This window comes from Lathyrus oleraceus, unplaced genomic scaffold (assembly GCF_024323335.1).
Source record: "Lathyrus oleraceus cultivar Zhongwan6 unplaced genomic scaffold, CAAS_Psat_ZW6_1.0 chrUn0446, whole genome shotgun sequence".
Taxonomy (NCBI): domain Eukaryota; kingdom Viridiplantae; phylum Streptophyta; class Magnoliopsida; order Fabales; family Fabaceae; genus Lathyrus; species Lathyrus oleraceus.
The window spans coordinates 24,327-51,505 of NW_026112837.1; the positions used below are offsets into that span (position 1 = coordinate 24,327).

The following is a 27,179-nucleotide window of genomic DNA, read 5'->3' on the forward strand; positions in this document are numbered from 1 at the left end:
CCTGTTTTTAAGACCCTTTTTCTTTGATTATTCCAGTGTTGTCAGACCATTTATGAACTTGTTGTGGGAATTTTCTAAAAAAAAATATATATATTCGAGTTGTTAGTAAGTCATGTGCGAACTTACTGACGGAATCTCTTGTATTCAAAGTGTCATATATCAACTTTCACTTTGAGTACTCCCCAGTGTGTGTCTGACTCTCCAGCATGATTGTTATCCCTAGCGAGTTATTTTACCCTATTTGCCTGTTTCTCTGTGGGCCATCAGTATTCCCCACAGATTGTTTTGTCTGGAATGACATCTCCTGTTAAGGATTCACTATGTCCCTAACAGATAAGTTCAGAAGCAAAAGTCTTTCATCCATGCATATCACATCATAGCATTTCCATTTCAGGATCAAAATCCGGGTATTCTTAGTATTTAACTATCTCCCACCGTGATCATATGAAGAGTGTCCTGCTGCATATAATCTGGTTGAAGATACTTAAATAGGGGCAACTGTTACACTCTGATTTTGATCCTGAATCGCCGATTCAACATATCCATCATAGCTATTGCATCCATACATATCATAACATGCATTCCATACCGCATAGTGCGTAGAATATCAGTCGAAATAATTTTCTTGGAATTATAGGTGATCCGGTTGAGTTAGTCGTCAGATGTGCGTCAAATCAGTAGACGAAATTTTTTAAAATCAAGCTTGCAAACACCAGTTTTATTGTACTTGAGGAATGACTATTTGTTGTGTTATCTGACCCATTTGAACCTCCAAATTTTGAAAGAAGCAATGGTATTCCTTTGATTATTTCTTATTTCTCCTTTGTATTGTTCCTTTTCTTTTTTAATAATACTCTTCGCCCTTAACGTCAAATTTAAAAATATACATTCTATTTAAAGTGTCTAACTTCTTTAAAAAAAATCTTATATTACTTATGTTATTTAATTCATTTCATATTTTACCGATATTTAATATCACAATAATAGTTATAGCAAACACTATACCATTTGTATTTTCCTAGTCTAGAGTCTCTTTGTAAATCTTGCCTCACAAATATTGTAAATTTTATATTTCTTTTAGGGTTTTATGTAGGTAAGTTGTAAGATTTTCTTTAAACTCTATATCATGTCAAAAATAAAAGCTTTAATTTACATATACATTGTCGATCACATCACTATGTGAATTAACAACTCATTAATCAACTAAAAGTATTGTAGCATAAATAGCCTCAACCTATCTGAAAATATTTTATAGAAATTTAATGATATATTTTATAAATTCAAAATAAGATGAATAAAATCACAACTGACTCAAAATATAAAAATCAAATTTGAATTTAAGTTTACAATAAAAGAGATAACAAACTATAATGAAAGTTAGAAAGGTTAAAAAATATAAAAATTATAACAAATTAAAAAGAAAACTCTCAATATAATTTTTTATTAATTAATGCTATAAAATCAAATCTAATTTTGTTTATAAAATCAAATCAAATAATATTTAAAAAACTATAAATTAAGAAATTAGAAATAATTTTTGAAATATTTATTTGAATATTAATTCAAATCCTACCAAATAGATATTTATTAAAATATTTTTGAAAAACTAACCTAATAAAAATATATGATTAAATAACTTATTCAATTTATTTCCCACTTTCCAAGGAATATCTTTTCCGGGTTTAGGGTTTACTTTTAATATAAAAAAGCCAAATCTATTCTCATCTCATAGCATCACACAATCCTAGTATTCACCTGCAGTTGTTTTTTCTCTCTTTCAATTCAACTTCAAAATCAATTCTTCAAGAAACTCAACATGAGCATGTTGAAGGAAGTCATTATCCGTGAAGTTTGGGCGTACAATTTAGAGTATGAATTCAATCTCATCCTTCAAGCTATCTCTGAACATCATCTAATCATTTCAATGGATACTGAATTTCCCGGCGTAATTCATTCCCCAAAAATTGACTATCGTCATCTTCTACCCTCTGATCACTACCGTTATTTGAAAGCCAATGTCGATGATCTTAAACTCATTCAAGTTGGACTCACACTTTCGGATTCTGAGGGAAACCTTCCTGACTTTGGAACCAATAACAGTTACATCTGGGAGTTTAACTTCTGTGATTTTGACGTCAATCATGATCTCTGTAATCAAGATTCCATTGATATGCTCCGCCGTCAAGGGATTAATTTTGAGCGCAATTTATTTCACGGTGTGGATTCAAAGCTTTTCGCTGAACTAATGTTCTCGTCGATACTTGTTTATAACGATTTTGTTACTTGGGTCACGTTTAGTAGCGCTTATGATTTTGGATATTTGGTGAAGATCCTGACCGGAATGAATTTACCAAACCTGTTAGAGGATTTTTTGAAAATGGTTAAAGTATTGTTTGGAAAAAGTGTTTATGACATGAAATATATGATGAAGTCCTGCAACTCTCTTTATGGTGGTCTCGAGCGGGTAGCTACTACGCTTGATGTGTGTCGGGCAGTTGGAAATGCTCATCAAGCTGCATCGGATAGTTTGCTGACGTGGCATGTATTCGACAAAATGATAAAGACTTATTTTAAGGATGACGAAGCTGCCAAACATGCCGGAGTGTTGTTTGGATTAGAAATTGCAGCTTAGTAAATAGATTATAAAAAAATTGTAATGAAAATTCAAATATATAAAATATTCATTCTTTTTAATATATAATTTCATTATCTAATTTCTATTTATGTCTTTATTTTGGTGGGAGTGTATGGTTAGTAAGAGAAAACAAGTACTTAGTTTAACAAGTAAAGTATAAAGCTTTTTGATGTCTGCTACAATTTGATGTCTGCTACAATATATATTAAAGAATTATAGAGAACATTATGAACTTCATTAAAATGTGGCTTCGTTGCATTTTTTGTGCTCTCAATCCACTGTTGAACTCTCTTGTATGGGCCAATAATATGATCATGATCCTTCTAGTCTAAAAGCTGCATCCAAAAAATATGTAATATCACCATGTTATCAGAAATTATCACTTAAATGGAAACTTGTTTCAACTATACCTTCCTATTTTTCTTCTAAAGCTTCTTCGTGCTTATATCAACAAAATATATAACAACCATTAAAGCGATTATTGTCAAAAAGAGTACTAAAATTATCAGAATGGCATGTTTGTAGAATTTGGTAAAACTTAGTATCAATACTTAATTAGTATTTAAAACAAAAGGTGAAAATACATGTCCAGAAACATATATGTATGTAAACAGGAAAATGACACTTCACAGTGCCTTCTTCAAACCCCTAGTCTTTTTTTCTATCATTACAATTACTACTTGAAATTCATAATAATTGCCACAAAAACAATCACATAATAATAAAATTAATCAACGAAAGAAAATGATAAATTATTGAAATTAAATTAACCCCCAAAATCCCAACCAAAAACAAGAATCCATTTATAGTCCTATCTGTTTCTTGTAAGAGCTAGCTGGATCTGGTGTCTCAATCATGAAGAAAATTACATTAAACTAATTTCTTCCTCTTTACCCACTTCAAAAGTGAGAGAACAAATTTAATATATAAAATACTTTTAGGTATTAGATTTTATTAGATTTAATTCATATTTAAATTGTATTATTTTCTTAGCCCCTAAGTTTGTTAGAGGGTATTTTAGTATTTTATCCTATTGTAGTAACCCTAGTTTTAGCTTATAAATAGGGTGTCAATCATTGTAACTTTTAATCCTTTTTGTAGCCGTCATTCTCTTAATAGAATATTCATCTTTTATTCTACCTTTGCACCAACAATTGGTATCTAGAGCTCCGGTTCGGATTCATTGGGAAACACGGGAAACACGAGTGAACGTGAGGTCTTGTGTGTTTGATTTTGATTCTTAGATTCGTGTTGAATCTTGAACAAAATCTGATCAGAATTTTAATTCTGTGGGTTGGGAAACACTGTGTGAGAAATCTGAGTGTACTGTGCAAGGTAGAAAGATGAACGGAAACGGCAACATGAACACCAAACTTCCAGTATTTGACGGTAAAAACTGGAATCGTTGGATGATCCAAATGCGTGTACTGTTCGGTGCTCAAGATGTTCTAGATCTTGTCACTGATGGTTATGTTCCGGTAGCAGCAGATGCGACGGATGAACAGAAAAACGCGCAGAAGGAAGTAAGGAAGAAGGATCAGAAAGCATTGTTCTTCATTCATCAATGTGTTGATGTAAATGTGTTTGAGAAGATTGCAAATTCAACGACAGCAAAGGCTGCGTGGGACACACTGGTTAGATGTTATGGTGGTGACGCATCAGTGAAGAAGGTGAAGCTTCAGTCCTTGAGAAAGCAATATGAGAATCTCAACATGAAGAATAATGAGAAAGTTTCTGAATACATCTCCAGAGTGATTCTAATCACTAATGAGATGAAAGCGTGTGGAGAAACTCTTTCTGAAGAAACAATCATGGAGAAGGTATTGAGATCCCTTACTTGTCAATTTGATTACATTGTGGTAGCAATAGAACATTCCAAAGATCTGAGCACCATGAGAATTGAAGAGCTGCAGAGCAGTCTAGAAGCGCAAGAGTTGCGTTTAACTGAGAGAACTTCTGAAAGGGAAGTAGAGCAGCAGGCTCTGAAAGCAACTTCTGATAGGAGGTATCAGAAGCAGTCAGAAGCCAGGAGAAGATCTGATGGTGGTCAGAAGTCAGAAAGCTCAACCTCTGATAGACAAAAGAATGCTCAGAAGGGAAAAGAGAAGTATGACAAGAAGAAAATCCAATGTTACTGCTGTAAGAAGTTTGGTCATTTTGCTAGAGACTGTTGGTCAAACAAGGAGAGAAAATCAGAAGAAGCAAATATAGCCAGAAGTTCTGATGACGAATCTGTGCTATTGATGGCCTCTGAATCTGATGATATGGATCTGATAGACTGGTGGTATATGGACACTGGCTGTTCAAATCATCTTACTGGAAACAAGAAATGACTGGTTGACTTTGACTCTGAAAAGAGGACAAAGATCAGATGTGCTGATGACAAATATCTTAATGCAGAAGGTATGGGAAATGTCAGAGTGATTCTGAACAATGGGAAAACAGCATTGATTCAGAACGTGTGGTATGTACCTGGCATCAGAAGCAATCTGATGAGTGTGGGACAATTAATTGAGAAAGGTTTTTCAGTTACCATGAAGGACAATCTTCTGAAGCTGTATGACCGCAATCAGAAGTTGATTATGGAGTCAGAACAGGGTAGGAATAGAACATTCAAGGTGAATGTCAGAACTGCAGACTCAGAATGTCTTAGTGCAACAAGTGCTGAGAAGGAGAGTGAGTTGTGGCACAGAAGATTTGGTCATTTGAATTTCAGAAGCTTAAAACATCTGAATTCAAAGAAGTCGGTACATGGAATTCCTGAAATTAAGAAGCCTGAAAAGTCATGCAAAGTTTGCATGGAAGGAAAACAACCACGATTGCCATTTGCGTCAGAAACTGCTCCAAGAGCAAAACATGCCTTGGGAGTTGTACATTCTGATGTGTGTGGTCCATTTCCAGTAGCATCGATTGGAGGGAATAAATACTTTGTGTTATTTGTTGATGAATTCACAAGAATGACATGGGTATCCCTTATTAAGTTTAAACACGAGGTGTTTGATGAATTCAAGAAGTTCAGAATGAAGGCTGAGAATCAGAGTGGTCAGAAGTTGAAGATTCTTAGAACTGACGGTGGAGGTGAGTATAACTCCAAAGAATTCCAAAAATTCTGTGAGGAGAATGGAATTGAGCATGAGGTTACTGCTCCTTATACCCCTCAACACAATGGTCTTGCTGAAAGAAGAAACCGCACTTTGCTTGATATGGTGAGAAGCATGCTAAAGGAGAAGAAACTTCCTCAGAAGCTCTAGGGAGAAGCTGTTGCCACTGCAACGTATGTACTCAACCGATGTCCTACGAAGAAGTTGAAGGAAATAGTTCCAATACAGAAGTGGACTGGAGATAAGCAAAGTGTTAGTCATCTGAAGGTGTTTGGTTCTGTTTGCTATAAACATGTTCCAGAAGCCAGAAGACAGAAGCTGGATGATAGAAGCAAAGTGATGATTCTGATAGGGTACCACAGTACAGGTGCATACAAGCTCTATTGTCCAGAAACCAATAAAATTGAATTCAGCAGAGATGTGATTGTGAAGGAATCAGAAGTTTGGAATTGGGATAAGTCTCAATCTGATTCTGATGTTAGAATTCTGAAGAAAGGTCAGAGTTCCGAATTTCTGAGGTTGGAGTAAACTCTGACGTTGATTCTGACTCTGATAGTGATCCAGAATCTGATGTTCCAGACTCTGATGTTCCAGACTCTGATGTTTCAGACTCTGATGATCCAGACTCTGATGGTAATCCAGACTCTGGTGGCAATTCAGACTCTGGAAATATGCCAGCCCCTGAAGATGGTCAAGGCTCTGGAGGAAGTCAACCATCTGAAGCCAGAAACTCTGAAGCTCAAGACTCTGAACAAGTTCAGAGACCACAAAGAATCAGAAACATTCCCAGAAGATATGCAGAATTTGACATGCTGCAAGACACTGAAGTAGACTCTGAAGGAGAAGTTATTCAGTGTGCCATGTTAGTAGACTCTGAACCCATAAGTACAGAAGAGGCTCTTAAGAAAAAACTCTGGTTGAAGGCCATGAAAGAAGAACTTGATGCTATAGAGAGAAACAAGACTTGGAAGCTGACAGAACTTCCAAAAGACAAGAAAGCCATCAGCGTCAGATGGGTTTTCAAGCAGAAGTTAAAGCCAGATGGTTCGATTGGCAAACATAAAGCAAGGTTGGTAGCCAGAGGATTTCTACAGAAACCTGGGCTGGATTACTCTGAAGTGTTTGCACCTGTAGCAAGACATGAAACAATCAGAATGGTGATTGCAATAGCTGCTAACAGGAATTGGCCTCTGATGCATTTAGATGTAAAATCTGCATTTCTGAACGGTCCATTAGAAGAAGAAGTTTACGTGTCACAACCTCTTGGATTTGTGAAAAAGAATCAGGAAGGGATGGTGTACAGATTATACAAAGCTCTATATGGATTGAAACAAGCGCCCAGAGCTTGGAATAAGAAGATTGATTCTTTTTTCAAGAAGCAAGGCTTTCAGAAATGTGAGATGGAGTACGGTGTCTATGTTCAGCATACTTCTGAAGGAAATATGACTCTGGTATGTTTATATGTTGATGATATACTGCTGACTGGAAGTTCTGAACAGGAGATAGCCAAGTTCAAGAAAGTTCTGATGAATGAATTCGAGATGACTGATCTAGGCAAAATGACATACTTTCTAGGGATGGAATTCAGATACTCTGAGAAAGGTATTATTTTGCATCAGCTCAAGTATGAATTAGAACTTCTGAAGAGATTTGAATTGAAGAATTGTAAGATTGCTGTCACACCATCTGATACAAATCAGAAACTGGATTCTGACTCTGATGGAAAGGATGTGGACGCTACAACCTTCAAACAGTTAGTTGGTTCTCTGAGGTATTTGTGCAATACCAGACCTGATATTTGCTATTCAGTTGGGATGGTTAGTAGGTTCATGAGTAAACCTAAGTGGTCCCATTACCAAGCTGCAGTCAGGATTCTGAGGTATATCAAGGGAACTCTGAAGTATGGAGTATTATTTCCTTCTGGAAGAAAGGATGAGTCAGAACTTCTGAGTTATTCAGATTCTGATTGGTGTGGAGACAGAGTTGACAGAAGAAGTACGTCTGGGTACTTATTCAAATTTCTGGGAGGTCCCATTTCTTGGTGTTCCAAGAAGCAACCTGTTGTGGCGTTGTCAACTTGTGAAGCTGAATATATTGCAGGTGCTGTTACTGCATGCCAAGCTGTGTGGATTCTGAATCTATTGTAGGATCTGAAGATTAAAGTAAACAAACCTCTGAAGCTGATGATTGACAACAAGTCTGCAATCAATCTTGCCAGAAACCCAGTGTTGCATGGGAGAAGCAAGCACATTGAGACCAAGTATCATTTTCTGAGACATCAAGTTCAGAGGGGAGTGTTAGAAGTTGTACACTGCAGCACTCAGAAGCAGTTGGCAGATGTTCTGACGAAAGCTATCAAGACTGACCAATTTCTCATATTAAGGGATGGAATTGGTGTTACAAGTTTTGATGGAATATGAATTAAGGGATGGTATTAGATTTTATTAGATTTAATTCATATTTAAATTGTATTATTTTCTTAGCCCCTAAGTTTGTTAGAGGGTATTTTAGTATTTTATCCTATTGTAGTAACCCTAGTTTTAGCTTATAAATAGGGTGTCAATCATTGTAACTTTTAATCCTTTTTGTAGCCGTCATTCTCTTAATAGAATATTCATCTTTTATTCTACCTTTGCACCAACATTAGGAATTTAGAATTGAGTATTCTTCATACACATTAAAATCAATTAATAACTTCAAATATAATTAAATATTCATCCATTTATATAACTATGTTGTAGCTATAAATGGAAACTTGTTTAAAACTATATCCCCCACTCTTAGCATCCTATTACAAGCATCTGGATCACATATTCATCACAAATAAACAAGTTCATGTTAGAACAAGAGTTGGTTTTTTATTTATATCTTTGAGTTTTGATGATAATAATTTAGTATTTGTGTGAAAACAATTTTGATATTCGAATGATTTATTATTGTGTAACTTTAATATCCAGTTCTGATTCTAAGTTTATGATGTTCAACGTCATCAATTTCTGAACATTTATTCTGAATTCCTATTATGTGATTCACTCATGAGAAGTTCTGAAAAATGTTATGTTGTTGCTACCATATTCTTTCTGCTTCTGTGTTGATTCACTCTTAATAAGTTTTGGAAAGACGTTGTGTTGTTGCTACAATGTTCTCTTCGCTTATGTTTTTGGACGTGACTCTGATCATCAAACTTCTGAAGAATGACAAGCTTATGAAGTTTTGTTACTTAGATGAAGACTCTGAAGATGTCAAGCCAGATGCTGTCAAGGTTCTAGCTGAAGATTTTCTGAAGTTTTGTTACTTAGCTGAAGACTATGAAGATCTCATCATATTTAAATAAAACTTTGTGTTTCATTAATACATAACCAAATAACAATAAAACCCATCATATTTGAATAAAACTTTATCATTTATTATTAAAAATCAAATTAGATAAAAGTGGAATAAAAAATATAAAATAATAACATTAAAATCTGGTTGTAACCAGTATTTGTTAATAAGTCCAACTGTTATTGGCATTACCTGTCAAGTCCAGTTGTAACTGGTATCTTTTTAAAAGAAGGTCTGGTTGTAACCAGTATTGTTTACGAGTCCAATTTTTATTGGCATTACCTCTCAAGTCTGGTTGTAACTAGCATCTTGGTTTCAAAATCCAATGGTAATTGGTACCTGTAAGTATGATTGTAACCAACATTTGTTTGCAAGTCCAATTGTTATTTGGCATTACCTGTTGAGTCCAGTTGTAACTGGCGCTCAAATTTTAAAATCCAGTTGTAACTGGTATCATTTTAAAATCTGGTTGTCACCAGCATCTGTCAAATCTAGTTGTAACTGATATCCTTTTAAAGTCTGGTTGTCACTAGCATCTTTCAAATCCAGTTGTAACTGATATCCTTTTAAAGTCTGGTTGTCACCAGCATCTGTCAAATCTAGTTGTAACTAGCATCCTTTTAAAGTCTGGTTGTCACCAGCATCTGTCAAATCCAGTTGTAACTGGTATCCTTTTAAAGTCTGGTTGTCACCAGCATCTGTCAAATCCAGTTGTAACTGGTATCCTTTTAAAGTCTGGTTGTCACCAGCATCTGTTAAATCCAGTTGTAACTGGTATCCTTTAAAGTCTGGTTGTCACCAGCATCTGTCAAATCCAATTGTAACTGGTATCCTTTTAAATTTAGGTTGTCACCAACATCTGTCAAACCCAGTTGTAACTGGTATCCTTTTAAAGTATGGTTGTCACCAGCATCTGTCAAATCTAGTTGTAACTGGTATCATTTTAAAGTTAGGTTGTCACCAGCATCTGTTAAATCCATCTGTAAAGGGTATCTTTACGTTTGGTTGTCACCAGCACCCTTGAAGTCCAGTGGTAACTGGAACTAATTCGTCTAAGGATGGTGGCGATCTACGTTTATGGTATAAGTCCAATTATTGTTGGCACCTACAGAGAGTTTTCTGTCCTTTTTGACCCCGGTGCTTCCTAGAAAGCTATCGTTTTGACTTTTTCAGTGACAGTATTTTCCGAAATTTTTGATCGGACGATTGTCTTGTGAGAAATATCCGGATTTGTCAAGAATGTTTCAAGTTGTCATTAAGTCATGTATGAACCTATTGATATACTCTCTTTGAACTTTCAAATGTCGTCAGGTCACGTTTGAACTTACTGTCAGAACTCCTTGACATTCCCCAGCATTGTCATGTCATGTATGAACCCGTTGCTGAACTTTTTATTCCAATATTCCCAGGTCATGTTTGAACCTGTTTTTAAGACCCTTTTTCTTTGATTATTCCAGTGTTGTCAGACCATTTATGAACTTGTTGTGGGAATTTTCTAAAAAAATAATATATATTCGAGTTGTTAGTAAGTCATGTGCGAACTTACTGACGGAATCTCTTGTATTCAAAGTGTCATATATCAACTTTCACTTTGAGTACTCCCCAGTGTGTGTCTGACTCTCCAGCATGATTGTTATCCCTAGCGAGTTATTTTACCCTATTTGCCTGTTTCTCTGTGGGCCATCAGTATTCCCCACAAATTGTTTTGTCTGGAATGACATCTCCTGTTAAGGATTCACTATGTCCCTAACAGATAAGTTCAGAAGCAAAAGTCTTTCATCCATGCATATCACATCATAGCATTTCCATTTCAGGATCAAAATCCGGGTATTCTTAGTATTTCACTATCTCCCACCGTGATCATATGAAGAGTGTCCTGCTGCATATAATCTGGTTGAAGATACTTAAATAGGGGCAACTGTTACACTCTGATTTTGACCCTGAATCGCCGATTCAACATATCCATCATAGCTATTGCATCCATACATATCATAACATGCATTCCATACCGCATAGTGTGTAGAATATCAGTCGAAATAATTTTCTTGGAATTACAGGCGATCCGGTTGAGTTAGTCGTCAGATGTGCGTCAAATCAGTAGACGAAAATTTTTAAAATCAAGCTTGCAAACACCAGTTTTATTGTACTTGAGGAATGACTATTTGTTGTGTTATCTGACCCATTTGAACCTCCAAATTTTTGAAAGAAGCAATGGTATTCCTTTGATTATTTCTTATTTCTCCTTTGTATTGTTCCTTTTCTTTTTTAATAATACTCTTCGCCCTTAACGTAAAATTTAAAATATATATTCTATTTAAAGTGTCTAACTTCTTTAAAAAAAAATCTTATATTACTTATGTTATTTAATTCATTTCATATTTTACCGATATTTAATATCACAATAATAGTTATAGCAAACACTATACCATTTGTATTTTCCTAGTCTAGAGTCTCTTTGTAAATCTTGCCTCACAAATATTGTAAATTTTATATTTCTTTTAGGGTTTTATGTAGGTAAGTTGTAAGATTTTCTTTAAACTCTATATCATGTCAAAAATAAAAGCTTTAATTTACATATACATTGTCGATCACATCACTATGTGAATTAACAACTCATTAATCAACTAAAAGTATTGTAGCATAAATAGCCTCAACCTAACTGAAAATATTTTATAGAAATTTAATGATATATTTTATAAATTCAAAATAAGATGAATAAAATCACAACTAACTCAAAATATAAAAATCAAATTTGAATTTAAGTTTACAATAAAAGAGATAACAAACTATAATGAAAGTTAGAAAGGTTAAAAAATATAAAAATTATAACAAATTAAAAAGAAAACTCTCAATATAATTTTTTATTAATTAATGCTATAAAATCAAATCTAATTTTGTTTTTAAAATCAAATCAAATAATATTTAAAAAACTATAAATTAAGAAATTAGAAATAATTTTTGAAATATTTATTTGAATATTAATTCAAATCCTACCAAGTAGATATTTATTAAAATATTTTTGAAAAACTAACCTAATAAAAATATATGATTAAATAACTTATTCAATTTATTTCCCACTTTCCAAGGAATATCTTTTCCGGGTTTAGGGTTTACTTTTAATATAAAAAAGCCAAATCTACCTGATCGCTCGACTGGGTGAGTCGAGAATGGGATACAAACTGCAAGTGCACAGTTCTATCGCGTAGTTTTAAAAGATATCGATCCCACAGGGACTTATGAATCGATATACCGTTATCTAAGGTTACTACGTAAATCTAAGGTGAAAATGTTTGATTGTTTGGGAAAAACTAAGAGCTAAACTAATATCTAGATTAAATATCAATAAAACGGATATCGGTATGTAGTTCGTCAAAACTAGGGAATCAAGTCTTTGTCGGTTTCTTAGTTGTAAAATGAATCGTTTCGGTTAACTTTATTGGTTAAAGGTTCTATCTCAAACTCTCGCTCTGTTGAATAAACCATGATTTTATATTAATGTTGCTGTCACTTATAATTAAGTCAAAAACCATATTTTGAAAACAATAAAGTTGCAGAAACTCTTTTTAAGAAAATACTGACCGTTTTAAACACCCTTATCTCAAACTCTCGCTCTGTTGACTTAGGTTATATAATTAAATCCAAATGCTTAACTCTCGTCCTCACATTCAATCTTTAAAAATACTTTTTGGAAAAGGTCAGAATTTAATTAACTCTAAAACTTGCTCTCGCCCTGATCTAGAATTAATGCCTAACTTACACTGTCCAGTTAAAATCTCAAACTCTCGCTCTATTGATTTTAACTTCTTTATGTCTTTTACTTTTGTAAAAAATCTAGTTATTAAACCTGTAAGTTGAGACCGTAAAAAGATTGATTTTGATTTTAAGTTTAGGTAGACCGACTCAGTCTTGATCCCTTATTCTGCTTACTTTACATACCGATACCTAGGCAAATTAGCCAGACATGCTAAATAAATAAGAACTTATATCATGCATAAACAGACTCATTCCAGGCAGACAATATAGATAAATAATAAAACAAAATATTAAATAACGATTAAAGAACCTGAATGCGTAATACAATGGTCTTGAACACTCCACCACAAGCCGGTAGGATTTGTTCTTGGATTCTTCAATTAAACAGTAAATTAAATCAAGGAAATAAAACTGGAATATAACGTAAGGTTAAATCCAGTATAAAGTTGCACAATAGTTTCCGGTGTAGAAACTATTATGCGAAAAAAATATCTAAAAGTTAAAATTGGAAAGGTAAATTTGCAAGGGAAAAAGAATGTAAAGCTTGCAAAAGAAATAAATAAAATAAACAATGCTGGAAAAGAAAAGAAAAATAAGCAAAAGGCGTGAAAAGAAAATTTGGCAGAGCTTCGGTGTGTGTAGACGGCAGAGAGAGGAGAGTTCTTTTAGGTTTTAAGGTAGCTATTTATAGTAGTGCTACTAACTGCCTTTTCCTTTTCCACGAGTCTTCAGCATAGCTAAATACATGGCTTGGGAATAGGACACGAAGTCCTCAACGTTACTTCCATTCTTCTGAGAGCGTAACTTGCGCCAAAAAGCTAGTGGACTGGTGTGACGCTCGTCACACCATGTGTGACGTCCGTCACAAGGCTACTTCGCGTGACGCTCGTCACAACCCTTGTGACGCCCGTCACAGGGGCAACGTGCGCTTTCTTTGGGCTGGGCTTGGTCTTGGTTATTTGTTTCCTTTTTATTGCTTTTTACACCTCCTTTTCTTCCCTTTTTCACTTTTGCTTCAAAATGGATACCTGACATAAATAGCAAGGAAATACTGCATAATATCTGATAAAATGAGATAAACTAAAGTAAATGATAATATAATCTAATAGAATTAAGTCTTAAAATGTGATATAATTTCGTGTTATCAAACTCCCCCATACTTAAATCTTTGCTTGTCCTCAAGCAAAATTCAGTATAGAACTTGTTAAAAGTTTTAGCCAGATGAAATTTCAAAGCACACATCAATTCGTACTAGGTTGCAAATGGATTTTTGTTTAGGAGGACTTGAGTTTAATCTTGACATCAACAACTACCGTTACAACTTAGATAACCCTACCTTATGCAAATCAGTTCAAGTACCCTATGATAGCTATCCTGGTTCCTTTAGTCTTATTTTACCCGTTTTCATTCTAGCGAAATCACATTAAGCCCTTTATCTTTTCGCGCACATAGTGGAGTAACCGGTTAGTGATTATGATCCGCTTTTAGCTAGAAGTTCTGGTACATAAGTCGGATAACTTCATTATTCAGTCCATTGCAAATTGCGGGGGATCGAACCGTAGTCCGCCCTACCAAGTTCAGTACCAGATTCCTACTGAACCAACTCATAATGGATCTTTCGTATTGTGCTTTTGCATGATCTGCAGCCTTTAGATTAAATGATCTGGTAAGGATCACCTAATTTACTTAGTGCATTTCTTGATATATTTATATATCTTAGGTTACTTTGGGGATCATTCACTTATATTCATCGGCCCTCCACGTAGTTTGCTATTAAGATGGTGCTGACTTCTGTATAAACTACTTGGGGTTGCCATAGAACTAAAAGTTCAAGGAATCGGTATAATAGGTACTTTATCCTGATCTAACATATTGAGGTTCTCAGAGTGTTGTTACGGTAATGATTTTGTTTTGATCTCACTCAAGTTTTATAAAGTAAGCAACCTTTATACTTATTGGGTGTGTTAAATTTTTTTTTGTTATGGCTCAAGAAAATTGAGGGGAATAGATAATAAGAATTTTTCACACTAGGGACTTGACTTAAAATATATATTATAATAATTTTTTTTTTTTTTTTTTCGTAATAAGAAAGGGAAATAACAATGAAAGGGAAAATAACATACTTGAAAAATGGTAATAGGAAGAATATTGTTTCCCCCCCATACTTAAACTAAACATTGTCCTCAATGTTTTAAGGGAAAGAAATACAAAATGGAAATGCAAAGAAAATAACAACTAAGGTTGCCTTCCGCCTCTGGTTCTTGGACCTGGTGATCTTTGACGTATGTCTAAGTTGTCGAACCTGCTGAACAATTCAGTAAACCGCTGGTCGGTTATGGCATTCCGAGCGTCCTGTTGCTGTTGCATTTGACGCATCATCTGCATCATCTCTGTATTCTGTGCCTGCATTCCATCGATAGCATCCATAATGTCGTCGTTGGTCGCAGGCCTTCGTCGTCGACGACGTTGGGAGGATGGGCCGGCTGCATTACTGGAAGGGTTGAGCGGGGCTGAATGTTGTGTAGGAGGATGATCACCTTGTTCCATTTCTTCAAACTCATCTGTTTGTGGGTTTGTTTGTAAAGGCTCGGTGGTTTCAGGAGCGTTTAGATCGTAGAGGTGGCGGTCGGGGTTTGTGACATCAGTTAGGGCGATGTTTGGTAGAACAACGCTTGGGACAGCCTGGTTGTTCACCATAAGATAATATCCTCCGCCGACTCTGTTTTTAATCAGGCGGCTGGAGCGGCAATAGCTGATATCCATAGACAGGGGAGGTAGGGATTCTAAAGTTTGGAGTCTATCCCCTAGGTGTAGGCCAAGTGCTATGGAGGTTATTAATCCACCAATTATAAAGGGTTGCCGGCCTCTAGCACATAAGGTGCGGATATGATGAAAGAGAAAAGAGGCGGCGTTTACCTGAGTATCCGGTTCGAAAACGCATTGGAGGAAAAATAGCTCCTTTGAGTTGACCTTGCTGTTGTTTGGTCTTCCAAAAATTGTGTTTTGCAAGATGCGGATGAAGTACCGGATAGTGGGGTTATGTATATGGGAGAGAAGGAGTTCTTCCCAGTTGTAGGTATATATACCGGTAATTTTCTTAAAAAGGCCAAAAACGCCAACTGTGTTCCAGTTTGAGTTTGGAGGGATTCTGGGATGTACCTGACCTTCTATGGGAAATTGTAACATGGTACTCAATTGGTTTTGGGTTAAGGAGTACTCAGTGTTGAACATGCGGAAGGTTGCGGTACCGGTTAAAAATTCGTCTTCACCGGCGGGAGTGGTGTAGTCGTATGAACTTAAGAATTCTAAGGTTAGGGATGGGTAGGTGGGTTGATTATGAGTGCAAAGGAAGGTTAAGTCGGCTAGGCGGAGCATCCATTCGATACCTTGGAGTAATCCTAATTGTTGTAAACAAGTTAAATCGGGGTACCTGGTGGAAGCGACGCCTCGCTGTTGGAAACGTTCGAATTGCTCTTGCTGATAGTTGTCATCTCCGGATCGGAAGATGATATTTCCGAAATTTTGATTTCCCGCCATTGTGATGAATTTTTTTGAAGGGATGATTTGGAAAGAAATGTATTTGATATGAGAGAATTGTTTTGTGGTGAATGAAGGAAGTTTTGGTAGGTATTTATAGGAGAAGGATTGGAAGATAAAAAGAAAAAGTGGTTGAAGAGTAATTAAGTGTGGTAAATGAAAAATGAATGGGGAATGTAAAAAAATTAAAGTGTAACGTTCGTCTCCAACGGCTCCCTAACGTTCACATGTCTGAGGGGCGTTACGCTCGTCACAAGGCTGTGACGCTCGTAACAGGCAATAGACGCGCCGTCCGTTATGGGTAGTGTGACGCTCGTCACACATTTCTTTTTGGAAAGGCTTTCAGCAGCGCCTCACAGAATTACTTTGGTAGGTATTTTAATGTTTCATTTTGCTTATGATCATTTTTAGTCTGCAGTTTTAATGTATTGTGCACGCTTGCTTGCTTTGTATAATAATAATAATAGGTAACAACAGTAGAGCATAATAGCCATTGCATAATAAAATTAACTAAACAGCTTCAATAAGAATGATCATAATGTATTACAGGGAAGGAAAATAATGAAATGAAATGGAAATAAACATGAATTCAAACAACATTAATGAAAAATCTAGCTTAAAACTAAATAACTTAGAAAGAAAAATAACTAAATTCCATCTATCTTCGGATCTCTGGCCGGAGGGGCAAAAGAGTTAACATGATGCCGTAACATACGTAACTGACTTGCCATGCTGCTCATGTATTCTAGGATTTCAAGTCTCAAGTTATGGAAATCTTCCCTGAGGGCGTCTTGTTCTGACATCAAGGCTTCAATGACGGTTTTAATATCTGTTCCTGGCATATGATGTCGGAGATCAGGCATGACTGATTCTTCGGTCAGGGCAGGCTGAGGGGGAGGATCAATATCATAGTAGCCTGAAGGTGTCTGAGGGTCAGGTTCAGCAAGAGAGATATGGTCAACATAGTGCTCATAGTCATCACAAATCTCATAATCCTGGATGGATTCAGTGGATCCAGCAGGAGTTGGGGTTTCATTCAGGTTATAGAGCCAGTTCCTTTGATTATGAACACTAGTTCTAGGATCGGGCATGGTGAATAGGCAGAGGACCTGGTTATCAATAATAAGCTCGAACTCATCAGACCCTATGTTTGCTATAAACATAGTGTTGAAGAGGAAGGGTATACTCATAGTAGTAATGCCACAAAAAGGGCTAAGGTCAAGCATAGGCTGACGTAATCCAATAGCATTACCTATCATAGTGATCAAACCGCCTATTCTAATGGGTGCTCGCTCATCCTGGATAAGGTGGTCCAAATTAGCTAACATAAAAGTAGCACCGTTTACTGGACGGTTCTGGGAAGCACAAAATATGATGAAGAGTTCATCACGTGAAACTGAAGTACTATTTGGCCTCTTCCCAAATAAAGTGTGGGTCAGGATCTTATGGAAATAGCGAAAAGCCGGGTTATGTATGTTTCCAGAGAGAAACTCATGTTCTTCGGGCTCATCATTTCCAGTCAGCTTGCCCCAAAAGTGTTCAAGCTCTCTATATTCAAAAAGTTCTTCCTGGCTTACAGTGAATGTATCAAAGGAGGTAGGAAAACCCAAAAGGTTGGTGAAGTCTCTAATATTAAATTGGTACTCCATATTGAACATTCTGAACTGGATAAAACCTCTGCTAATTCCTTTTCCATGGCTAGGTAGATAGATTAATGAACTAAGGAATTCTAGTGTGAGTCTCCGGTAGGTGGTGAAATGTCTCAGGATAGGGGAGGTCTCCCATCCTATCTGATTCAGCAAAAACAGGACACTCTGTCTCAATCCAAGGGCAGTCATAGCCCAATCATCAGCATATAAACTAGGTAGCATCTCTCTAGCGGCTAGTTCTTCAAACTTTCGTTTCTGAGCCATTCCTCTGAACTTGATACCCATACGATCAGAATGTCCCATCTGGTTAGTGTTAGCTAGAGAAAAGAAACATGAGTTTAAGTCAGGATTTGGCCAAATGCCGAAAGAAGAAAAGAATTATTATTATTATATATAGATATATTTTTTTCTTTTTGAATAAATCAATAATGAATACTAAATAGAAATTAAAAGAAATGATTAAGAGAAAAAAGGAAAAGATAATAATAATAGAATAATAAAATAACAAATTAATTTGTGGGTTGTCTCCCACTAAGCGCTTTGTTTAAATGTCGCAAGCTCGACAAAGAAACTGTTAAATATAGTCTATGAGTCCTGGGGGCGTTTCGTCTAAGTGTAGAATTTGCGAATCCTCGTTGGTTTCCGCATAGTGATAATGTTTCAGACGTTGCCCGTTTACGGTGAACGGTTCTGTAGATTGTCCTTTTATTTCTACCGCTCCACTGGGAAAGATTTTAGTGATATGAAAAGGTCCTGACCATCTGGATCGTAGTTTTCCCGGGAATAACTTTAGTCTAGAGTTAAATAAAAGTACTGCGTCGCCTTGCTTGAAGACTTTCCTTGATATACGCTTGTCATGCCATTGTTTTGTTCTTTCTTTATAGATTTTGGCATTTTCATAGGCGTCTCTTCTGAGTTCCTCTAATTCGTTTATGTCAAGGATTCTCTTTTCACCGGCGGCTTTATAATTCAAATTTAAATTTCTAATAGCCCAATAGGCTTTATGTTCTAATTCTACCGGGAGGTGACAGGATTTTCCATAAATGAGCTTAAATGGGGTCGTCCCTATGGGAGTTTTATAAGCAGTTCGGTATGCCCATAAAGCTTCTGGTAATTTCAATGACCAATCTTTCCTTGAAGTGGCGACCGTTTTTTCTAGTATTTGCTTGATTTCTCTGTTAGATACTTCCACTTGTCCACTGGTTTGAGGGTGGTAAGGTGTTGCTATCCTATGTCTCACTCCATATTTAAGTAGTAGTTTTTCGAGTACCTTGGATATAAAGTGTGATCCACCATCACTGACTACTATTCTTGGGATGCCAAATCTCGGAAATATTATATTTTTAAAGAGTCTAGTTACTACTCGGGTGTCATTTGTTGGAGAAGCTATAGCTTCGATCCATTTTGATACGTAGTCAACTGCCACGAGTATGTATTTGTTACCGAAAGAGGATGGGAAAGGTCCCATGAAGTCTATCCCCCACACGTCAAAAATCTCTACTTCCAAAATACCTTTTTGTGGCATCTCGTCACGTCTAGATATGTTTCCCGTGCGTTGACATCTGTCACACTCCTTAATAGCCGCATGTACGTCCTTCCATATAGTCGGCCAATAAAAGCCAGCTTGTAGGATTTTAGAGCAGGTCTTGGATGTACTTGTGTGTCCACCATAAGGCGCAGAGTGACAGTGTTGGATTATATTTTCTACCTCTTCTTCGGGTATACATCGACGGAAAATACCATCGGGGCCTCTTTTGAAAAGTAAGGGATCATCCCAGTAATAGTGTTTTATGTCGTGGAAGAATCGTTTCTTCTGCTGGTAAGATAAAGTAGGTGGAACTATTCCGGCAGCTAAATAATTGACTAGATCAGCGTACCATGGTGTGACAGATATAGCTAAGGTGGTTTCTACTTGCATGTCGGAGTTGTTCTCTTCCAAAGTAGCTATGAGTTTATCATACGAGAAATCATCATTAATGGATGTTCTTTCTGGTTCAAGGTTCTCAAGTCTAGAGAGATGGTCTGCTACTACGTTTTCAGTTCCTTTCTTGTCCTTGATTTCTAAGTCGAATTCTTGTAGTAACAAGATCCATCTTAGGAGTCTAGGTTTAGCATCCTTTTTTGTTAAAAGGTACCTGATAGCAGCGTGATCAGTGTAAACTATTATTTTGGCTCCTACCAGGTAAGAACGAAATTTATCTAGCGCAAATACCACTGCTAGGAGTTCTTTCTCGGTTGTGGCATAATTCATCTGCGCTTCATCCAGGGTTCTGCTAGCGTAATATATAACGTGAAGCTTTTTATCCTTTCTTTGTCCTAAAACAGCACCTACAGCATAATCACTGGCATCGCACATTATTTCGAATGGTTCATTCCAGTCTGGTGTCTGCATAATGGGTGCGGAGATCAATGCTTGTTTAAGAGTTTGAAATGCTTTTAAACAGTTATCGTCGAATATGAATTCAGCATCTTTCATCAACAGTCCGGTTAAGGGTTTAGTTATCTTAGAGAAGTCTTTGATGAATCGTCGGTAAAAACCGGCGTGTCCTAAAAAGCTTCGTACTTCTCTCACAGTTCTTGGGGGTTGAAGATTTTCGATTACCTCTATTTTGGCTTTGTCTACTTCAATTCCTCTGTTCGAGATGATGTGTCCTAAAACAATGCCTTCTTGTACCATAAAGTGGCACTTTTCCCAATTAAGTACTAAGTTTACTTTTACACATCGTTCCAGAACTCTTTCCAGGTTTTCAAGGCATTCTTCGAAACTTTGTCCGTATACAGAAAAGTCATCCATAAATACTTCCATGATGTTTTCGAGAAAGTCGGCGAATATTGCCATCATGCATCTTTGAAAAGTAGCAGGGGCATTACACAGACCAAACGGCATTCGTCTATAAGCGAAGGTACCAAAAGGGCATGTGAATGTTGTCTTTTCTTGGTCATCAGGGTGAATTGGTATTTGAAAGAAGCCTGAATAACCGTCTAAATAACAGAAATGTGAATGTTTAGCTAATCGTTCTAACATCTGGTCAATGAATGGTAAAGGGAAATGATCTTTTCGGGTTGCTTTGTTTAGTTTCCTATAATCAATGCACATTCTCCATCCCGATTCGATTCGTTTAGTTATAGTTTCTCCTTTTTCGTTTTCAATAACGGTTATGCCTCCTTTCTTTGGTACAACGTGTACAGGACTAACCCATTTGCTATCAGATATAGGATATATAATACCTGCTTCTAATAACTTGGTTATTTCTTTCTTTACTACCTCACTTAGGATCGGATTCAGTCTTCTCTGGTGTTCCCTAGAGGTTTTACAGTCTTCTTCTAACATGATGCGGTGCATACAAATAGAAGGGCTTATTCCTTTGAGATCGGTGATGTGGTATCCTAGTGCGGTTGGATATTTTCTTAAGATATGTAGGAGTTTTTCTGTTTCGAGTCTTCCTAGATCTGCATTACCTATCACAGGTCGTTCAAGTTCTAAGTCTAGGAATTCATATCTCAGATTTTTGGGAAGTGTTTTCAAATCAGGGGTTGGTTTGTTAAGACACTGCGTAGGATCCGGTGTTATTGCTAAGCATTGTTTAGATTTGTCCTCTAAAAGATAGTCTGATGATTTGTCTTCTCCTGACTCTGCTTCTTTTATGCATTCATCGATGATATCCATGAAATAACATGTATCTTCTATTGCAGGTGCTTTCAAGAATTGGGAAAGAATGAATTCAATTTTCTCTTCACCTACTTCGAAGGTGAGTCGTCCTCGTTTTACGTCTATGATTGCACCGGCAGTTGCCAAGAATGGTCTTCCTAGTATAATAGGTGTCGTATCATCTTCTCTAATGTCCATAATTGTGAAGTCAGTGGGAATGTAAAACTGACCTATGCGTACGGGAACGTTTTCAAGGATTCCTACAGGATATTTGATGGAACGATCTGCTAATTGCACAGACATTTTGGTCGGTCTTAATTCTCCCATTTCCAGTTTCTTACATATGGATAAAGGCATAACGCTAATTCCGGCTCCTAAATCGCATAAGGCTTTGTCGATGACAAATTTTCCTATGTGACAGGGTATAGAGAAGCTACCCGGATCCTTGAGTTTAGGGGGCATGTTTTGGATTATAGCGCTACATTCGGCAGGGAGTGTAACGGTTTCGCTATCCTCAAGTTTCCTCTTATTAGAAAGAATTTCTTTTAATAATTTAGCATACGAGGGCATCTTCGTAATAGCTTCGGTAAACGGAATTGTAACGTTTAATTGTTTAAGGAGATCAACAAATTTTCTAAATTGGCCTACATCTTTGGTTTTAACAAGCCTTTGAGGGTAAGGTATAGGTGGTTTGTAAGGTGGTGGAGGTACATAAGGTTCCTTCTTTTCTAGGGTTTCCTTATTACTCTCTTCCTTTTCCTTAGGTTCACTTTCCTCAGTAGATTTCTTAGAGTTTTGGTTTTCTATCCTTGGGTCAGACGGTCCTTCCACTTCCGTTCCACTTCTCAATATAATTGCATGAGCTTGGCTTCTCGGATTGGGTTGGGGCTGTCCAGGGAATGTACCAGTTGGTGCAGCAGTAGGTGCTTGTTGTTGAGCTACTTGAGATATTTGCGTTTCCAGCATTTTGTTATGGGTAGCCAGGGCATCTACTTTGCTTGCTAGTTGTTTAAGTTGTTCGCCAGTGTGTATGTTCTGGTTTAAGAAATCTTTATTGGTTTGTTGTTGGGAAGCTATAAAGTTTTCCATCATGATTTCCAAGTTGGATTTTCTAGGGGTATTATTGTTAGGATTCGGTTTCTGATATCCCGGAGGTATAGATGGGGCTTGATTTGGAGACTGTCCAGGTGCGTATAAAGCATTATTACTCTTATATGAGAAGTTTGGATGGTTCTTCCAATTTGGGTTATAGGTATTCGAATAGGGGCTTCCTTGAGCATAGTTTACTTGCTCTGCTTGGATTCCAGTCAAGAGTTGACATTCCGCAGGAGTGTGGCCTTGGATTCCACAGACCTCGCAATTCTGAGTTATAGCAACCACGGCTGCTGGAGGCGATACGTTTAAACTTTCAATCTTCTGGACCAAAGCATCCACTTTTGCATTAACGTGATCAAGGTTACTTATCTCGTACATGCCGGTTTTCGGTTGAGGTTTTTCCACATTCGTTCGTTCGGTTCCCCACTGATAGTGGTTTTGGGCCATGCTCTCGATAAGCTGGTAAGCATCAGCATAAGGTTTATTCATTAGTGCACCACCTGCAGCGGCGTCTATTGTTAACCTTGTGTTGTATAAGAGACCATTATAAAATGTGTGAATTACTAACCAGTCTTCCAAACCATGGTGTGGGCAAAGTCTCATCATGTCTTTGTATCTTTCCCATGCTTCGAAAAGAGACTCGTTGTCTTTCTGTTTAAATCCGTTTATCTGGGCTCTTAACATAGCTGTTTTGCTTGGCGGAAAATATCGGGCAAGAAAAACTTTCTTCAACTCGTTCCATGTGGTGACTGAGTTGGAAGGAAGAGATTGAAGCCATCTTCTAGCGCTATCTCTTAATGAGAAAGGAAAAAGACGAAGTCGAATTGCCTCTGAAGTGACACCATTAGCTTTAACAGTATCAGCGTATTGGACAAATACGGATAAATGAAGGTTTGGATCTTCGGTAAGATTTCCAGAGAATTGGTTCTGTTGCACAGCCTGCAACAACGAAGGTTTAAGTTCAAAGTTGTTTGCTTCGATTGCGGGCGGAGCAATACTTGAATGCGGTTCATCTTGCGATGGAGCGGCGTAATCTCTAAGAGCACGAGCTGGTTCTGCCATCTCGGTTAAAGAAGGAAAATCTTTGAGATCAGGAAGGTCTATAGGAGGGAGATTGTTTTCAGCACGATATTCCCGAATTCGTCGTAAGACTCGGAGATATAGTTCGATATCGTTGATTCGTAAATAGAGCGGTTCGCCTTGAGAGCGAGTGCGTGGCATACAAATCAACGAAAGAAAGAAAATAGAAGAAAAAGAAACCTTAGTCTCTACAGCGTAACGGAAGAGTTACGATATCGATTGAATAAAAGTCCCCGGCAACGGCGCCAAAAACTTGATCGCTCGACTGGGTGAGTCGAGAATGGGATACAAACTGCAAGTGCACAGTTCTATCGCGTAGTTTTAAAAGATATCGATCCCACAGGGACTTATGAATCGATATACCGTTATCTAAGGTTACTACGTAAATCTAAGGTGAAAATGTTTGATTGTTTGGGAAAAACTAAGAGCTAAACTAATATCTAGATTAAATATCAATAAAACGGATATCGGTATGTAGTTCGTCAAAACTAGGGAATCAAGTCTTTGTCGGTTTCTTAGTTGTAAAATGAATCGTTTCGGTTAACTTTATTGGTTAAAGGTTCTATCTCAAACTCTCGCTCTGTTGAATAAACCATGATTTTATATTAATGTTGCTGTCACTTATAATTAAGTCAAAAACCATATTTTGAAAACAATAAAGTTGCAGAAACTCTTTTTAAGAAAATACTGACCGTTTTAAACACCCTTATCTCAAACTCTCGCTCTGTTGACTTAGGTTATATAATTAAATCCAAATGCTTAACTCTCGTCCTCACATTCAATCTTTAAAAATACTTTTTGGAAAAGGTCAGAATTTAATTAACTCTAAAACTTGCTCTCGCCCTGATCTAGAATTAATGCCTAACTTACACTGTCCAGTTAAAATCTCAAACTCTCGCTCTATTGATTTTAACTTCTTTATGTCTTTTACTTTTGTAAAAAATCTAGTTATTAAACCTGTAAGTTGAGATCGTAAAAAGATTGATTTTGATTTTAAGTTTAGGTAGACCGACTCAGTCTTGATCCCTTATTCTGCTTACTTTACATACCGATACCTAGGCAAATTAGCCAGACATGCTAAATAAATAAGAACTTATATCATGCATAAACAGACTCATTCCAGGCAGACAATATAGATAAATAATAAAACAAAATATTAAATAACGATTAAAGAACCTGAATGCGTAATACAATGGTCTTGAACACTCCACCACAAGCCGGTAGGATTTGTTCTTGGATTCTTCAATTAAACAGTAAATTAAATCAAGGAAATAAAACTGGAATATAACGTAAGGTTAAATCCAGTATAAAGTTGCACAATAGTTTCCGGTGTAGAAACTATTATGCGAAAAAAATATCTAAAAGTTAAAATTGGAAAGGTAAATTTGCAAGGGAAAAAGAATGTAAAGCTTGCAAAAGAAATAAATAAAATAAACAATGCTGGAAAAGAAAAGAAAAATAAGCAAAAGGCGTGAAAAGAAAATTTGGCAGAGCTTCGGTGTGTGTAGACGGCAGAGAGAGGAGAGTTCTTTTAGGTTTTAAGGTAGCTATTTATAGTAGTGCTACTAACTGCCTTTTCCTTTTCCACGAGTCTTCAGCATAGCTAAATACATGGCTTGGGAATAGGACACGAAGTCCTCAACGTTACTTCCATTCTTCTGAGAGCGTAACTTGCGCCAAAAAGCTAGTGGACTGGTGTGACGCTCGTCACACCATGTGTGACGTCCGTCACAAGGCTACTTCGCGTGACGCTCGTCACAACCCTTGTGACGCCCGTCACAGGGGCAACGTGCGCTTTCTTTGGGCTGGGCTTGGTCTTGGTTATTTGTTTCCTTTTTATTGCTTTTTACACCTCCTTTTCTTCCCTTTTTCACTTTTGCTTCAAAATGGATACCTGACATAAATAGCAAGGAAATACTGCATAATATCTGATAAAATGAGATAAACTAAAGTAAATGATAATATAATCTAATAGAATTAAGTCTTAAAATGTGATATAATTTCGTGTTATCACTACTCTCATCTCATAGCATCACACAATCCTAGTATTCACCTGTAGTTGTTTTTTCTCTCTTTCAATTCAACTTCAAAATCAATTCTTCAAGAAATTCAACATGAGCATGTTGAAGGAAGTCATTATCCGTGAAGTTTGGGCGTACAATTTAGAGTATGAATTCAATCTCATCCTTCAAGCTATCTCTGAACATCATCTAATCATTTCAATGGATACTGAATTTCCCGGCGTAATTCATTCCCCAAGCGTAATTCATTCCCCAAAAATTGACTATCGTCATCTTCTACCCTCTGATCACTACCGTTATTTGAAAGCCAATGTCGATGATCTTAAACTCATTCAAGTTGGACTCACACTTTCGGATTCTGAGGGAAACCTTCCTGACTTTGGAACCAATAACAGTTACATCTGGGAGTTTAACTTCTGTGATTTTGACGTCAATCATGATCTCTGTAATCAAGATTCCATTGATATGCTCCGCCGTCAAGGGATTAATTTTGAGCGCAATTTATTTCACGGTGTGGATTCAAAGCTTTTCGCTGAACTAATGTTCTCGTCGATACTTGTTTATAACGATTTTGTTACTTGGGTCACGTTTAGTAGCGCTTATGATTTTGGATATTTGGTGAAGATCCTGACCGGAATGAATTTACCAAACCTGTTAGAGGATTTTTTGAAAATGGTTGAAGTATTGTTTGGAAAAAGTGTTTATGACATGAAATATATGATGAAGTCCTGCAACTCTCTTTATGGTGGTCTCGAGCGGGTAGCTACTACGCTTGATGTGTGTCGGGCAGTTGGAAATGCTCATCAAGCTGCATCGGATAGTTTGTTGACGTGGCATGTATTCGACAAAATGATAAAGACTTATTTTAAGGATGACGAAGCTGCCAAACATGCCGGAGTGTTGTTTGGATTAGAAATTGCAGCTTAGTAAATAGATTATAAAAAAATTGTAATGAAAATTCAAATATATAAAATATTCATTCTTTTTAATATATAATTTCATTATCTAATTTCTATTTATGTCTTTATTTTGGTGGGAGTGTATGGTTAGTAAGAGAAAACAAGTACTTAGTTTAACAAGTAAAGTATAAAGCTTTTTGATGTCTGCTACAATATATATTAAAGAATTATAGAGAACATTATGAACTTCATTAAAATGTGGCTTCGTTGCATTTTTTGTGCTCTCAATCCACTGTTGAACTCTCTTGTATGGGCCAATAATATGATCATGATCCTTCTAGTCTAAAAGCTGCATCCAAAAAATATGTAATATCACCATGTTATCAGAAATTATCACTTAAATGGAAACTTGTTTCAACTATACCTTCCTATTTTT

The 27,179-nt window shown here is 36.5% G+C and overlaps 1 protein-coding gene and 1 pseudogene across 1 annotated transcript; both read left to right on the top strand.

Annotated features, from left to right (window-relative positions):
• The first annotated feature begins 1,687 nt into the window (after nucleotides 1-1,687).
• Nucleotides 1,688-26,771, top strand: LOC127114237 (uncharacterized). The gene is made up of 3 exons (XM_051046556.1): nucleotides 1,688-2,623; nucleotides 16,466-16,481; nucleotides 25,957-26,771. Exons 1-3 carry the CDS (start codon nucleotides 1,817-1,819, stop codon nucleotides 26,769-26,771), a joined length of 1,638 nt encoding a protein of 545 aa, XP_050902513.1. The 5' UTR covers nucleotides 1,688-1,816.
• LOC127114241 (uncharacterized) lies at nucleotides 23,321-23,420 on the top strand (annotated as a pseudogene).
• Nucleotides 26,772-27,179: the final 408 nt, after the last annotated feature.